Source organism: Mucor mucedo (assembly GCF_025094135.1).
Source record: "Mucor mucedo strain NRRL 3635 chromosome Unknown EV154scaffold_117, whole genome shotgun sequence".
NCBI lineage: Eukaryota > Fungi > Mucoromycota > Mucoromycetes > Mucorales > Mucoraceae > Mucor > Mucor mucedo.
This window is the reverse complement of record NW_026252401.1, coordinates 15917-31206: the sequence shown is the minus strand read 5'-3', so window position 1 is coordinate 31206 and position 15290 is coordinate 15917. Positions and strand designations below refer to the sequence as shown.

Below are 15290 nucleotides of genomic sequence, written 5' to 3'. Positions count from 1 at the left end.
AAAATGTTTTTTTGTTTTTTCATTTCAGACATAGGCATAAATTGTCCTCATTCTCTGGGCACCGGTGGGTCCCCACAAGCAGTAAACCACCGTGGTACCGGCGTGAGCCCCAAAGCAAATCAGACGCAAATTATAATCATCACAAAGAAAAACAAAAAATCCATTTCGACTGATTTGTTAAATATTTACCTTTTTACACTATTGTTGAACAAAAAAGAAAATTTACTTAAAATAACTCGTAGAATTACGATATTTATACTTTTTTTTTAAAAAAAAAAAAAAAAAAATTATTTTCGTGATTTTAACAGTCAGTAAACAGTCCCCCTGAAATTTTTCTGGGATCTTCCATCCCCCATTATTTTGGGCTCGGATGCGTATCCATACGACATTTGGCTATTTAAGACATGAAGCGGCAATTTCTCGGTAATTATGTTGTAAATAACATTCCTGGAAAAAACCAAGGTGTTTTGGCATAATACATCAGAATGTTCTAGCCCTTGAAATCCAATGATATCAAACTAACCGCCTTATTGGGTAAAGCTGTATACCTAGTGCACATGATTCAAACAAAATCAGCCCTCCCCATCACACTGTTACTCGACCTTACAGCTGGCTAATTGCCAAACATTCACATTTTAATGATGTAATAAGCTATCAACATTTGTTCATAGCATGCTTTAGCCTTAAAAAGACTTTAATTGATAAATTCTACGTGTATGGTATGTGAAGATTTTAAATAGAAAAAAATACGGTACAAATAACGTGTTTTAGTTCAGTAATGTGTGTGTGTAAGTTTTGTAAAAACATCCTACAGTCTTTATTTCAGAGTAATGTTTGTTAAAACTTCGCTTAGAATTCATATGTACACAAATATACAAAGTAAATTTAAGCGTATAATTATGTTTAACTTCCATAAGGCAATGTTACAATGCTACCAAAGACGAGTTATAATAAAATTGATAGGTTGCAAATATAGCATAATGCATCATTATTTTTCTTAGAAAAAAAAAGTTTCAATCTTTTCACACGATGTCTATGTTTACGTGTTTTAGAAAGGATGGAAAAACTTTTTATATAAAAGTTTGTACTTTTCAGAAGCTAGAATCCATATAAAAGTGTGGACAAGGACGTGCTGAAAGAGTTACGAATAGTATTGAAGAATTTATCCAAAGTAAAGCAGACAATTACACTGCAGAAAAAAAAAACTGCAGGAAAATAATTTTAATAGTCGCATAAAGCTGTTTACTAGGACAACTGAAAAAAAAAAAAAAAAAAAAAAAAAAAAAAAACTTTGCTATTGGGAAAATGTTGCTAGTATTTTTCTGTTAGCTAAATATCTGCTATTGTTCTCGATAGTGCAGATGATTATTGGTTTTTTTTTAAAAAAAATGATAAAGTCTATTATTATCTCTGGATATGCTTAATCAGTGTAACAATCATGATCGATGTATTTGCAGGCAGGCGTTGTTGGAAGCTGACAATCTCAACGACAATGTAACTTGAGTGATTAATGCGAGTTTGGAATCAACCGAAATGCTAACCTTTTTCAAAGTATAGTCAAAAATTCACGTGAGAAAGAGTGAGAGAGCTGATTTTGGTAAACACAAGATAGCCTTTTTTAATCTTGTGTTTCCTTTACCGATCTCCTTCTGGTAACACCCTTTCTTTTCGTTTTATGTTTAATGTTTTTTAAGGCACACAAAAATAGGAGCGATCTTTTTTTCTTCTTCTTCTTCTTTAATGGCAGCGATCAATGTTACTCGATGACTTATAGGAGTATGAATGATTGATTACACTGTATCACAAATGCTCTTGATTATTGTTATCGGGATAAACGATAGGAAACAAACTTTGTAAAGATAATACGACACGTTGGTTCTACAGGGAGTGATAAATGGTTATTCTTTCTGGCTATCAGTGATTTTACATTCGTTTAAAAGTGATAAGATATAGCCGGTGTCACTGTGCGGCCGCGGCGGGGGCAATTTCAAATACAGATAACAGATATTTTTTATAATAAGGGGTTTCTATAGAAATCCGAAAACTGGGGAACACGATATTCATGCTTTTCATTTGTTTATGTAGCAAGAATATTCCAACTGTGAGAAGTTTTTGTTGATTAAATAGGTGCATTGAAAAGGTCGTACACAGCGGCGAACTTTTTTTTAAAAAAAAAAAAAAATCCCAGGCCCTAATTTGGCAAGACCACAAGGCACAAGTATTCCTCATCTTACAAATGATTTAAGCTTCCGACCATCTTAATCTAGCAATGTCAAGTAATAAAGACTTCAACGTTAAAGAAGTATAAGCTTTTATAAATTGATCGCCCTTGTAATAAACGATCGCCCTTGCAAATAATGAAAGACAAAAAAAACATTGACAGGTAATTTATAAGAAAGGGTCGAAATACAAATGTCCACCGATCAATTAAAAAAAAAAAATTATAAAGAGCCATTCGCTAACCTCAGACCAGCAGCAAAAAGGTTTTGGGGATTCATACAAAGACAAAAAGTAGTAGATACACATGACGGTTTTTTTTTGACCCCGCGCGTGTTTACTTTAATTTCTTTTTTTTTTCCTCCCCCCCCCTTCCCTTTTTCTTTATCTTTTTCTCTTTAAAGACACACCTTTGCCCATCACATTATTCCCCCTCGTGCCACCGACAAAAAACTGCTTACGTTATGAAAAAATCTCGAGATGCAATTACAATCTACCACGATAACTCTGAAAACAGCGAGGATGACATAACAGCTGCTGTTGATCCAGCAATACCAGCAGCAAAGGTAGCCTCCCCAACCGTGGCTGTACAATTAATGCCTTCCAATGCAACTACAAATGCAATATTGAGCTTAAAAAACAATCCATTTTTTCATGATAAACGTAAATGGGATGAATCTTTTACTGCCGCCGAAAAAAAAGAGCTGACGGGAAACATTGTCAAAGCTGCAAGTAAGTTTTGATACATTACTATGATTTTGACGCTTTTTAATTGAAGATGTTATGTAGAGGACAATGACGGAGAAACATATGTTACATTACAAGAAGAGGAATATACTCTATCAAATTTGTCACATGAGGAAGATGAGAGTCAAGGTACGCAATAGGATGGCGCAAGTCTGTGTTTTAATTTAACATATATTCTCTCTCCTTTTTTTTTTGTAGAAAGCGATGATGTGGATTCCACTATCAGTAAAAAACCAGGAAGAAAACCCATGGCGGATGAAGAGCCTCTTTCCGATGTAAATTAATCCCTACATATCTCTATAAAATTTGATATCTACTAACGCTTTTCCTCTCATTAGTCTGATCAGGATCCAAAAGTGAAACGCAAAGCACAAAATCGTGCAGCGCAACGAGCTTTTCGAGAAAGAAAAGAGCGCTATGTGAAAGAGCTAGAATCCAAGTTGAAACAAGTCCAAGACTCACATATAGCTTCAGCATCACAACTTGTACGAGAAAACCACTTGTTACGATCCATTATTTATAGACTTGAATCCGAAAACTATGCTTTAAAAGGTTCTCCCATGCAACCATATCAATACCAAACTACATTGCCTCAGCATTCTCCATCACATCCACCTCCATCGCCTTCACCATCACAGACCTCTCAGGAACAACGTCACAATGGTTCATATCCAACCATTGCACCTTTGTTACCTCAGCAACCACTTTTACCTGCTTACCTGTCATCATCCACATCAATTTCAAATCACCATTCCGCCAACCCTATGATGATGTTAGCCTCTAGTCCTTTACAACAGTATCCCATGTCGCCGGTCGTTTCTTTAACCAATAATTCACTCTCCTCGCCAACGATTGCAAAAAAAATCCCACTTGCCATCTCCAAAAAGGTCTCACCCAAGAAGACACATACTGTTCATCCTTCTCCTCCTCCACCACCACCACCTACCGTAAATAATCAACCCTTAGAATATACATTTTCGATTAGCACACCAGCATCACTTCGACCTAGTGGAGGAGTCACATCATCCAAGCATACCCGATCCGAGCCAATAGAATTAGTGCAGTTACATCCTCCCAGTGGTAAACGGACGGAATCTGTTCCAGATGATGAAAGTGGGAGTATTGTGAGCGATCACACTAGCTCGACTGTAAATACAACACTTGGTAAAAATATAAAGCAATTGGAGCTGGACTTGTTTGATTGTCATATCGATACCACAGAAGGCCAACTCTTTTGTGAAAAACTGTATAATGAAGTTTGCAATGATGCCTTCAATAGACTGTTATCGGAACCTTTGTTTGATCAGATGGGTAAGCTAAATTTATCGATCAGTACATACCCTGTGCCCATCGTCACGGGTCATCACAAGGCCCTGGATGAAAGTAGTGAGGAGGAGGAAACAGAAGAAGACTCCCGACAGAAATCGATATCCTTGTCTCCATCGCCTGCACCAGCATCCTCATCAGCAGCATCGTTGGCACCAACACCATCATCACCCTCACCGACTGAGAAACGGTTATTGACTTGTCCGGAAATTTGGTTCTTGTTAAACAAGCATGAAAAGATGCATTGCTTTACCACAGATCAGCTTTGTCAGGCAGTGAAAGAATTGGCAAAATGTGCTGATAAAGGACCTGTATTGGAAGAAAAAGATCTATATAAGATCATGTCCAATATGGATCGAGGTTTTATTTAGACATATTTTTTTAAATAAATAAAAAAAAAATTTCCGCCTGTTGTGTATGATCTTCTTGCTATTTTGCAAAGATCTAATATATATTTCAGAGCCATCTGTTACTTTTTTTTTTTTTGCATACAAGTTATATCATCATAATGTGTCGAACATCTCAAACAAACAAATGAAAAGGGATATTTTTAATAAAATAAGCTTTCTTTTTTTTTTTGGGACACCTCCATGAAATAAATTCTCCTTTTTCTTCATGTTTCTAGACAAATATATTCATGGATATAATTCACCCATTGTACAAGTCGTATTTCTTGGCCTGGTGTGTTTATGTTGTCCTGGCATGTTTAATGCATTATCAGGACTGGGAGCAGGTGGATCAATGAGCAGTAATGTTGCCTTGATCGATGCTGCTAACGGCGCTCTTTACGGCTGTTTCGCTATTGTTGGGTTCTTTGCGGGGTCTGTCACCAATACTTTCGGTGTCAAACACACATTAACGGCAAGTAATTACACAGATAAAAAACGCTTATCTATATTTTTTAACACATCGTCTTTATATATAAAAAAAACAGCTGGGTTCAATCGGCTACATGATTTATTCGGCTGCCATGTGGGTTTATGATCGAAAACAACTCTCCGGTTTTGTAGTGGCAGCAGGTGCTATTTTGGGTTGTTTAGCTTCTTTTTTTTGGAGCGCTCAAGGTGCCATCATGATGTCCTACCCAGAGGAAAAAGACAAGGGCAAATTTGTTGCCATCTTTTGGGCACTGTTTAATTGTGGAGGCATTTTAGGATCCTTGATTGCGCTCGTATTGAATTTACAGAACACCACAGGCGGAGTTTCAACAGGGACGTACACGGCGTTTGTTATTGTCATGGGGATTGGTGTCTTATTCTCCATGACTTTAGCCAACCCTTCTAATGTTGTTCGTGCAGACGGTACACCTATTGCAATAGCTAAATCTGCGCATTGGAAAGAAGAGTTGAAAGGTGCAATGTCGGTGTGGAAAGAATGGCGTATGCTAGCCTTAATCCCAGCCTTTTTAGCTTCGAATTGGTTTTATGCGTATCAGTTCCGAGTCAATTCAATCTATTTTGATCCTTCAACAAGAGCCTTGAATGATCTCATGTACTGGGCACTGCAAGTGATAGGAGCCATCATGATTGGGTATCTTTTAGACTGTGAAAGATTCAGTCGACGTAACCGAGGCCTGATAGCTTTGGGAATTCTGTTTGTTCTTTTGAACCTAATCTGGGCCGGTGGTTTTGCATTTCAAATGACTTTTGAGGCAGATTATCAAGACCCGATTCATTGGGATCATGAACGTTTTGGTGGACCCTTTCTCTTGTTTATTTTATATGGATTTTCTGATGCTGTGTATCAAACGTATCTGTATTGGTTGATGGGTGCCATGTCCAATGATCCAGCACTTTTAGCACGCTACGCAGGGTTTTATAAGGCAGTGCAATCAGCAGGAGCTGCTACTGCCTTTGGTATTGATGCCTCTCCTATTCGTCTCAGATATGAGTGTCTTATTTGTTGGTTGGTGGTGTGTGTGTCATTTCCCCTCATCTTTTTGGTAGCGAATAAAGTAACAGAAACCAATGTGGTGTCGACTAAATTGGATGAAATCTTGAATGAGGATGTATTATTATCAGCCGACGAAAAGCTATAGCGTAAGTTTATTGGTATCTTTATTTTGTATGGTTTCAATTATATCTTTTTTTTTTTTTCACTTAGATATTCCCCATTTATTTTCAACTTGCAAAGACGTTGCAATGTACACGCAGTTTCATATTTATATCATTAAAACAATAAGGCTCACTTACCAACCTATAAAAGTAGTAGTGAGCTATTATTAAATAATTGACTGCTGAATGTTTTTTTTTATAGCGCGCAGTAAAATCATCTTCATGGCTGTGTGTCAAATGATAATCCACGATAAGAAAGTGTCACATTTCTTTAGAAACCCTTTTTTTTTTGTTCTACAAATTTTCTTTGTGTTACATTGATATTCTCATTGGTGTAAAACGAGATGAAATTCTAATACGTGTCAGTTTAAAAGACCAATCCCCACCCTGAAATATTATACTTGTATAATTTATTATGTATATGTAAAAATAAAAAAAAAAAAAAGAAATGATGAAAATAAATCCTCATACTGTATATTGAAAGAAACTTTTTTTTAGCTTAACTTGGAATCCCATTTCCAATTGAAATACACTTTTTTGTTTTTTGGTTTAATCCTTGTGAGCGTGGTTATCAACAGTGGCAGCAGGGGTAGCAGTAGCCTCAGTAGCAGCACCACCACCAAACATGCTGGTAAGACCACTCAATGGGTTATCGGCAACAAAAGGTCTAGCAAGAGGACCTTCGGGAGCATCACCCCATAAATGAATCAAGGCTTCCTTATGAGTAATCAAGTTCTTGATAGGTAAAATAGATTGCATCAAGAGAGGTTGAGTGAACTTGAATTGGAAATGCATCACTGAGATAATAAGAACAGAGGTCATGGTAGATTGAATAAATTGCTTGAGTTGATCAATATCATAATCTTTGACAGTGGTGGTGATAGTCTCGGGAGCAGTGGCACCAGACATGGGCTTGGTAGGAGCATTGTATGTCAAGACAGTGGTGTCTATTTTACCATTAGCATTAGTATACACAAAGAAAAAAAAATATTCCATGACTTTCCAATCTCATCGGACTGAAAGGAAAGCAAAAACGCGTCCATGTCGAGATGACAGGGATGACATTGTTTGCTTACACACACACACACACACACACACACAAACTTACCATTCTTCTTCTTGATGAGGGTCATCAAACCGTATGCCAAACCGACAACAAGGACTTGAGCACTATAGTAACCGATTCTGGCCATGTTCAAGACATTGGGATCCTCCCAGTCAATCTTTTTTGCTAATTGCATGGAGACCAAAAGGAAACCCATGTTGAATAAGGGGTTGGAGAGAAAACCTGGAGAGCCCATGTTGATTTAATTTTGTTATTTTTTTGAGAAAAAAAAAAAGATGAAGAAAAACATGAAAACATATTGTCGTCCTATTTTTATAGTCAAAATCAAGTCATCATTTGATTGGCTGAGTTTTGACTCCCCGGGTAAAACACTGCCTTTTTGGCCGATTTCCCTTATACCTTTTTTTAACTTGATTGTGCCGAAGGAACAATGCTTTACAAAACCGTGTTTAAAAAAACGCGTTTAAAATATATCCTTAAATGTGGTTTTATTATAAGGAAGTTTTATTATCTTCATGTCATATCACAATCAACCCTTTTTTTTTAAATGATGTACGACATAGCAGGGTCTGACAGGCAAATGGCTTACACATACAGTGCGACCAGTAAATTTTGTCCGTTTTGAAAAATGAATGGCGATTTCAGAAAAATAATCAAAAAATGATTGGCCACTCGTTGTCATTTTTGGAAAATTATTTTGTCGTATTTAGGTCAAGGCGAATTGTCGTTTCATGAACATGTTAGCTTAATAGAGTTGGGAAGTTAAATATTGTTGATTTATCTTCAACTACGGCTATGAAAATACTGGAAACAGAAGTTGGTACTGAGATATTCAATGAGACAATCGAGGCAACTAAGACAGATTCCATCCCATTATTTGAATACGCTAGTAGTCTTAGTAATACACTGTATGACGCCCCTCTATCAATTCAAGTATTGCACCAAAAACTATATCAAACCGGATTTCGCAATGATTTCGATCCCATCACCCACAGCAATGGTGCTGTGATAATTGAGAATAAAAAGGGAGAATGTCAATTTGAAATAAAGCAAGTAAAGAAATGAGACTCTATAATCCTTTGTTATAAGTTGGCAAATTTGTCATGATAAAAATAGAGGACCTTTTTATATTCAATTATTCTTTCAAGATTTTTCCTGCGCAGATCTAATCGACTATTTACCCGCAAACTGGGACATGGTAGAGTTGGATTTAGAAATCAGTTACATATGAAACATAGTTTATTGTTATATACAAGGAGCTAGGTGACCCATATCCGGTACTTCTAGTGCATTATCGTTTATCCATTCAATCAAAAACTAGATGCTTCGGCAGCTACTCGACCAATCCAAGAAAGATTACGAAATCTGATCTCAGTTTGACATGTATGAAGGAGCTGGTACTGTGTCGAACCAATAGAAATTTATTCGCAATATGGTGATTATAATACATAGGGTATATGTATTATAATTGAGTGACAAGATAAGAGTAATTGTATTCGTGGAATTAGGCGTCAAATACGACAGGTGCCTTTATTGAGGTAACGGTCCGTTATTCTTAAGTAGTGCAACAAGGAACATTTGATTGTTATATTATATGTATTTACATACAAATAACTCACACATGTATAGCTTAGATCTGATGAGCTCTCCCCAAAACGCTTTGAACAAACTAATGCTTGAGAGGACGGCTGCTTGTTATTTAATCATTTATATCGTTAATCAATTATTTCTCTCAAGTTGACTGGCTGAAGAGGGAACTTTATCTAACTGAGAGATAGAACAAAGTTTGATGGTGCCTTGTTTAAGGCAGGAGATATGTTTGCTTCACCGGCACTTGTCGAATTCGCTGGAGGTGTCAATGACAATACATCAAGTCTTAAAAACTCAAATGATATCAAGTTGTATGTAAATATGATTAAAATTATGGAGGATACTGGTGCTGATAAAATGTTTTGCATGCGCTGTTACGGTAATAATATGCCTTGTTTAATCCCAATCAATTGAAACTGATGACCTCCTATGTGTTAGACCACCAAATATTTTTCAGAAAGCTGATAAAATATGATGGTGCAATGTACCGGATCATTGATGCAAGTATTGAAGTGCCCAATACACCACAAAAACTGTTAGCATATCTGAAGGAAATCCCATCGATTTTTGCTTGGAAGCACGGCATAATAAACCAAATCGCTGGATTACAAATGTGCTTATTTTAAAAACTACAAGCTTATCTTACTGCTCATAGACTCATATATTAAAAATGCCAGCATGAAATAAACTTAAAACTAATATACATAAACCCATAGTAAATCTATTTTTATTATCGTTTTTGAACTAGATAGTGGGGAATTTATTCTAAAAATTTAGCAAACGGACTTCAAGAGTTTGACCAATTTAACCTCACGTAAACCTCCAAAATCATTCAAAAAGAGGGTAGCATTGCTACGTCTACAGTAAACTCTGATACTACATTTGAAGGTTGAATAGAATCATACCAAGCTTACATAAAGTAAACATTTATAACACAATGTTATTCAGACTAGGATATACAATTCAACGATAGGGAATAAGTCAGTGCTGAAACACTACTAGAGGTATTTATATCTCTCCAGAATACTGAGACTACTATTCAGTCTTTCATGCAGGAGGCTGCTTATACTTATCTATTACTTTAGTTTATGACAAGCATTTCTAAAATTTTTGGTAAAGTGAGAATGGAAGCGCCATACTTGGATATTCGTCAAAGTCACTTTTCCTATTTCCAGAGGACTTTCATTCATTTTCCTCAAAAGGACATAATTTACCGGCCGCAACGTATCACTCTAAACAATGTAGTTAAACCCGAATCGCAAATCCCTAGAGATGCTGATCCTTATCTATAAAGTACAAGCTTAGGATTGACTTGTGCGAGATAAAAGAGTTGATTCACAAAATGAAAAATAGAGTAGCCAGCTGGCACTGCTATTGATAAACTTTTTGATTCGTTCTCAATCACCGCAAAGATGGAAAACTTTAAAATACGAGCAAATATGACTGCTAAATATCTGCATTGGGTATTCTATCTTTTTGGGCACCCCCTTCGTTCTTTTTTTTTTTCTTTTTGTATCTGGAAAACAAATAGAAATGTTGAAGCAAGCATGCAAGTCGTTCTTGTCAAAGAAAAGCTTTCAGCAAGGAGAAATCAACACGTTGTGTAGTCGTCTTGGCCTCTTAAAGTTTTATACAACTACAACAAAACCCCATGTGTCAGAAAGAGACAAAGATCTCAATGATGTCTACAAGCACTTGAGTCCTGCCGAATTACTTCGTCAAGAAGCTCAAAAGGTGGAAGTGGAATGTTTCTTGCGTCCACGTTGTCTTTGGTTGGAAGAAGAAGACGCCAAAATTATAAAAATGGTCAATGATCTTGGTAAACGTTGGACTTTCATTTCCAAGCATTTCGTTGATAGACCACCCAGCACTTTAATGAACCGTTATAGTCTCTTGACAGACGGTAAAGGAAGAGGTCCCTGGACAGACGAAGAAGTCAAGCAGTTAAAAGCATTGGGAAACCATAGAAGTCCAGACGAAATCGACAATTGGCAAGAGATTCAGGCTAAGTTACCCGTATATCGTCCCTTGTTTCTCATTAAACAGAAATACACCTACTCTTTAAACCCTGTCATCAAATTCGGCCATTGGTCTCAAGAGGAATCAGACAAACTGGAGCGATTAATAACCAAATACGGTGAGAATGAAATAAGCATGGTTGCCCAGTTAATGGGCACCAGAACAAAAAGACAATGTCTGGAGCGTTGGCGTTGGCAAATGGCTTCCGTCAAAAAGGGCCGTTTTTCTCCAGAGGAAGATCGCAAAATTATCCAAGCTGTTCAAAAATACGGTGAAAATTTCGCGGTTGTAGCTAAAGTCATCGACAGTGACCGTACAGCGCGTCATATCTCTCAACATTATCGTAATATCCTGGCACCTGATATTGATAGATCCCCTTGGACACCAGAAGAACAATTACGATTATATCAAGTCTGTTTAAAAAATAACAAAAACATGATTACCACAAAGAAGGAATTGGGTTCAAGAAGAGCCATAAGAGATCTCTGGAATCATTTTAACGCCCAAAAGAAATACGAGGAAGCTTTACCTTTAACCAACACAGATCATTCTGAACGAGCACAAGAATTACAAAAGGAGGATGAAAAAATAACAGTTTAATAAATATAGGGAATCACTGCTTTTCTTGATTTGGGGTAATTTTTAAATTCATTCTTGTACCATTCATGTGTACGTATTGCTCTTGGAAATAGGTTGGATACAGTCGCTGCCACAAAAATATAGGCTGGAACGCTGTATGCAGTTGCAATCGCAAACCCCATCCATTCCATGGTTTCACTAAAATAATTAGGACAGCTAACATATTCAAATAATCCACCATGTGGGATAGCATATCGTTTCTTGCCTGTCATTGTCTTTTTCCGTAACTTGAATAGCAACGTGTCGTGATATATGTTACTAACAAATCCCATTACCCATAAGCTCATACCAGCCCAGAACTTGTACTCGTAAATAGATTGGCTATGACGTGCTACCCACATACCATTTGTATACCCATTGAGCATATTAAAGGCAATGGAACATACAAATGCCAGCACATGAAGGGGTGCCATGGACGTGGCTCGTAATGGGTAAATAATGCTTCGATTGATGTAATGGATTAACCAAGCTGACGTTAATATTATTTGAAAGGGTGTCCACGTAGGTCGTGCAATCACGACTGAGGTTGCAAACATGACGGGCGATACAAACTCCATAATAAACCATCCCCATTTCCCAGATAAACTACAGTCAATTCCAAACTTTCCTGCAAATCTACCTACAGATCTTTTAATGACAAGGCAAGGGTTTATGCTATCGAAAGCATAGCTTACCATAAGGTGCATTCACAAAGAGAAGAGCGGGTGCCATGATAAATGGTAACGTGGCATAGATACCAACTGCTGTGTTATATGTGGTCGTTTTTAGCCAATATTGTGAAACTACATCCATTTTAAGTGAAAGATAACTTTGGGACCGAAAGGCGGGGAAGCTCGCTCCATTTGAAAGGAATAGCACTTATATAAAAAAAAGCAGTCTTTTCTGTATTTAATGCGACCAGATTTGGGTCGCAAACTTGTTCTTTTATTTTTTTTCCTTTCATTACCTTTTTCATCTGAACAATGCTATCCAGCAGCTTGTTAGTTGGCTGTAAGAGCTCCTTGAGCAGCCTTAAAAATCCCCGCGCGTTCAGTTCAAGTGCAACCCTTTTAAATACGAAGCGGGCGCTTACTTCAATCAACCACCGTCGACCACAGTATGCGCGAATGACGCCTTTGTTCTTGGGTGGTATCCGTCAGCATGGTGGTCATCACCACCATGATGCCGACCTTGTAAACTCTTTAAAATCCTCTAGTGTAAGAGGAACACGCATCACAATTATTGGTCTGGCTTCCAATGTGGGTTTAACCGTGACAAAAGGTGTGGCAGGTTGGTATGTAAGAAAGATACTTGTCTGATGATCCAAAACCATATTCCTCCTAAACAAATTCTTTCTCTCTTATATATATATATATATATATACATAAAAGGATGATGAATTCTGCCTCTTTGCTAGCCGAAGCTTTTCATTCTTTTAGCGGTAAGAAAACCCACATCATGATAGGAAGAATGCAATGATTGATTTCTGTGTTATAGATTTATTAAGCGATTTTGTTACCCTGTATACGTTTAAAATGTCCAGAAAACCTGCGGACAGCATTTATCCGTATGGATATGGTATGATTTTTTTTTAATTTTAAAGATTTTGCGTAATACAAAGCTAAAAAAAAACCCTTTTTTAGGAAAATTCGAAACGGTGGGTTCGGTGACAGTCTCTTCCTTATTATTAGCAGGTGCCGTGGGTATTGGATTTCATTCATTTGATCTCTTGATTCAGACACTGCAAACATCACCCTTGTTCGTGTCGGATACCACGGCCACCGTGGCCGCTGTAGCAAGCACAAGCGTGGCAGAATCTTCCCCTTCTGTTCTTGGATCACATGGTCATGGTCATGATCATGGTGGCGTTCTAGATCCCAATGCGGCTTGGTTTGCGTTAGCAAGTGTTGTTATCAAGGAATGGTTATACAGAGCAAGTAAAGTAGTGGATTTCATGTGTTTGATATTTTCCTGGACTAAAACCTTTAATTAGCTATCAAAGTCGGGGTTTCTGAAAGGAGCGAAGTATTAATTGCCAATGCATGGTAAGGATATAGATATATATATAAAAAGGGAACAGTAATTTAGAATATATATGGTATAGGCATCATCGTTCAGATGCATATTCAAGTGCTGTTGCCTTGGTAGCGATTGTAGGTAGTTATGCAGGTATGCCGGTATTGGATCCATTGGGTGGTATTGTTGTATCAATGATGCTTTGTAAAAGTAGTGTTCGAATCTTGGGCACATCGATTCGAGAATTAATGGATAAGGGAATTACACCAGAGGAACTTAATTCGATCAAATCAGCTATTAGTAAAGTGAAGGACGAGGAGTTAGCCCTTATCAACTTTCACTCGGTTCGAGGACGTAAGCAAGGACCATTTAATCAAGTTGATTTAGTATTACAACTGAGCCCTACAGTGACGATGCAAAAAGCACATCAGCTGGAGGAACAAGTACGAAACTCTGTTAGGGAAAATTGTGACAATATTCAGAACATTTTGATTTATTTGGAAGATGCTGCTGCTGTACCGAAAAAAGACAATCATCAACATCACCAACATCATCATCATCACCATGAGTAGATATATTACAACTGTTTATTTATTATTGCTTCATTTTTATTAATTTCTTGTTCGTTTTTTCTTTTCTCTTACATTTCTTCTTTTATATACCATTTACTTACATTACATATTTTCATTATATTTATATTAAAAGAAGGAAAGTAGACATTTAGAGTAGATTATATTTATATGGAGTTTATTCGTTACTACTGCTGTTTTGAGGCTGATTATATTTTTTTTTTTAAAAAAAAGAAAAATGTGAAACATTAAAGAATGTTTATCTTTCACTACTAATGACTATCTTTGGTATATTATATTGTTTATCATTGTAATCCTCTTCCACTTCATCTTCATCGTCAGAATGAACTGATAGCTCTGTTTGATCAATTGACGTGAGATCGCTGTAACCCTTATTTTGAAAGTTCAACGGACTACTGGTAAAGATAAAATAATAGTATTAGACCAAGTGATATGTGCTACAATACTACTATGCATGTCCTTACGTTTTTCTACCATGGCTGGATTTGATAATTTCAATAATCATTTGGGACACTGTTAGAGAGAACACCTAAGCATTTCGTAAATGCAATGTGAATATTTGTTATTTTGAAGTATGAGGCAGAACATACCACAGTAAGAAATAAGCCCGTATTAAAATACATGACGACAAGCATGTATAATAGTCTAAGCGTAGTGACAATACCATAGAGTAATGTACGGACTGCTACACGGCTTATCCGTTCTATTGTAGTGGTGGCAGCAACAAAAGTGGGATGAGATGCAGTCAATTTATGATCTAGATAGTAAGTAACCATTCTTTCCAGCGCACACATGCATCCGATAAAGAGATATCCGGTTAAAACTTCACTGTGTGCGTCTAATGCCAATGGTTCAAATAAGAGATGAAGACCATCAGAGTCTATATGGACTTGTTATTTAGAATTTAGGTTGAAATACCCACTAATTTCAGATATCCTTTACCACTGTGAAACCATTGTTTGCCGTTTTCCATAATTAAAAAAAGAAATGAAAAATAAAAGAAATGTTCAAAAAGAATTTGTCTTTTTGACATATTTCTTGTTGTAC

At 36.8% G+C, this 15290-nt stretch overlaps 7 protein-coding genes across 7 annotated transcripts; 4 read left to right on the top strand and 3 right to left on the bottom strand.

Annotated features, from left to right (window-relative positions):
• Nucleotides 1–2813: 2813 nt before the first annotated feature.
• Nucleotides 2814–3974, top strand: EV154DRAFT_428214 (uncharacterized protein; the record flags this gene model as incomplete). Its single annotated transcript, XM_051596403.1, has 5 exons — nt 2814–2949; nt 3007–3093; nt 3163–3239; nt 3303–3776; nt 3864–3974. Coding segments are annotated over 5 exons (885 nt in total), but the record flags the coding sequence as incomplete, so codon positions are not given.
• Nucleotides 3975–5167: 1193 nt separating this feature from the next.
• EV154DRAFT_522647 (major facilitator superfamily domain-containing protein) lies at nt 5168–6329 on the top strand (the record flags this gene model as incomplete). The annotated part of the gene is made up of 1 exon (XM_051603018.1): nt 5168–6329. Exon 1 carries the CDS (start codon nt 5243–5245, stop codon nt 6326–6328), a length of 1086 nt encoding a protein of 361 aa, XP_051453376.1. The 5' UTR covers nt 5168–5242.
• Nucleotides 6330–6893: 564 nt separating this feature from the next.
• Nucleotides 6894–7537, bottom strand: EV154DRAFT_539926 (inorganic phosphate transporter Pho88; the record flags this gene model as incomplete). Its single annotated transcript, XM_051604380.1, has 2 exons — nt 6894–7291; nt 7453–7537. 2 exons carry the CDS (start codon nt 7535–7537, stop codon nt 6894–6896), a joined length of 483 nt encoding a protein of 160 aa, XP_051453375.1.
• A 2902-nt stretch (nt 7538–10439) lies between these two features.
• EV154DRAFT_450112 (uncharacterized protein) lies at nt 10440–11613 on the top strand (the record flags this gene model as incomplete). Its single annotated transcript, XM_051597200.1, has 1 exon — nt 10440–11613. A coding segment is annotated over exon 1 (1080 nt), but the record flags the coding sequence as incomplete, so codon positions are not given.
• A 2-nt stretch (nt 11614–11615) lies between these two features.
• On the bottom strand, nt 11616–12450 carry EV154DRAFT_428190 (3-oxo-5-alpha-steroid 4-dehydrogenase-domain-containing protein; the record flags this gene model as incomplete). The annotated part of the gene is made up of 2 exons (XM_051596401.1): nt 11616–12277; nt 12333–12450. The coding sequence occupies 2 exons, from the start codon at nt 12448–12450 to the stop codon at nt 11616–11618; spliced, it is 780 nt and encodes a 259-aa protein (XP_051453373.1).
• Nucleotides 12451–12764: 314 nt separating this feature from the next.
• On the top strand, nt 12765–14478 carry EV154DRAFT_574875 (cation efflux protein; the record flags this gene model as incomplete). Its single annotated transcript, XM_051606440.1, has 6 exons — nt 12765–12931; nt 13029–13078; nt 13135–13215; nt 13281–13574; nt 13631–13682; nt 13742–14478. The coding sequence occupies 6 exons, from the start codon at nt 12765–12767 to the stop codon at nt 14223–14225; spliced, it is 1128 nt and encodes a 375-aa protein (XP_051453372.1). The 3' UTR covers nt 14226–14478.
• Nucleotides 14380–15227, bottom strand: EV154DRAFT_522638 (uncharacterized protein). The gene is made up of 4 exons (XM_051603017.1): nt 15186–15227; nt 14834–15123; nt 14708–14772; nt 14380–14635 (listed from the first exon to the last, which is right to left on the bottom strand). The coding sequence occupies exons 1-4, from the start codon at nt 15214–15216 to the stop codon at nt 14482–14484; spliced, it is 540 nt and encodes a 179-aa protein (XP_051453371.1). The 5' UTR covers nt 15217–15227; the 3' UTR covers nt 14380–14481.
• Between the last annotated feature and the right edge of the window lie 63 nt (nt 15228–15290).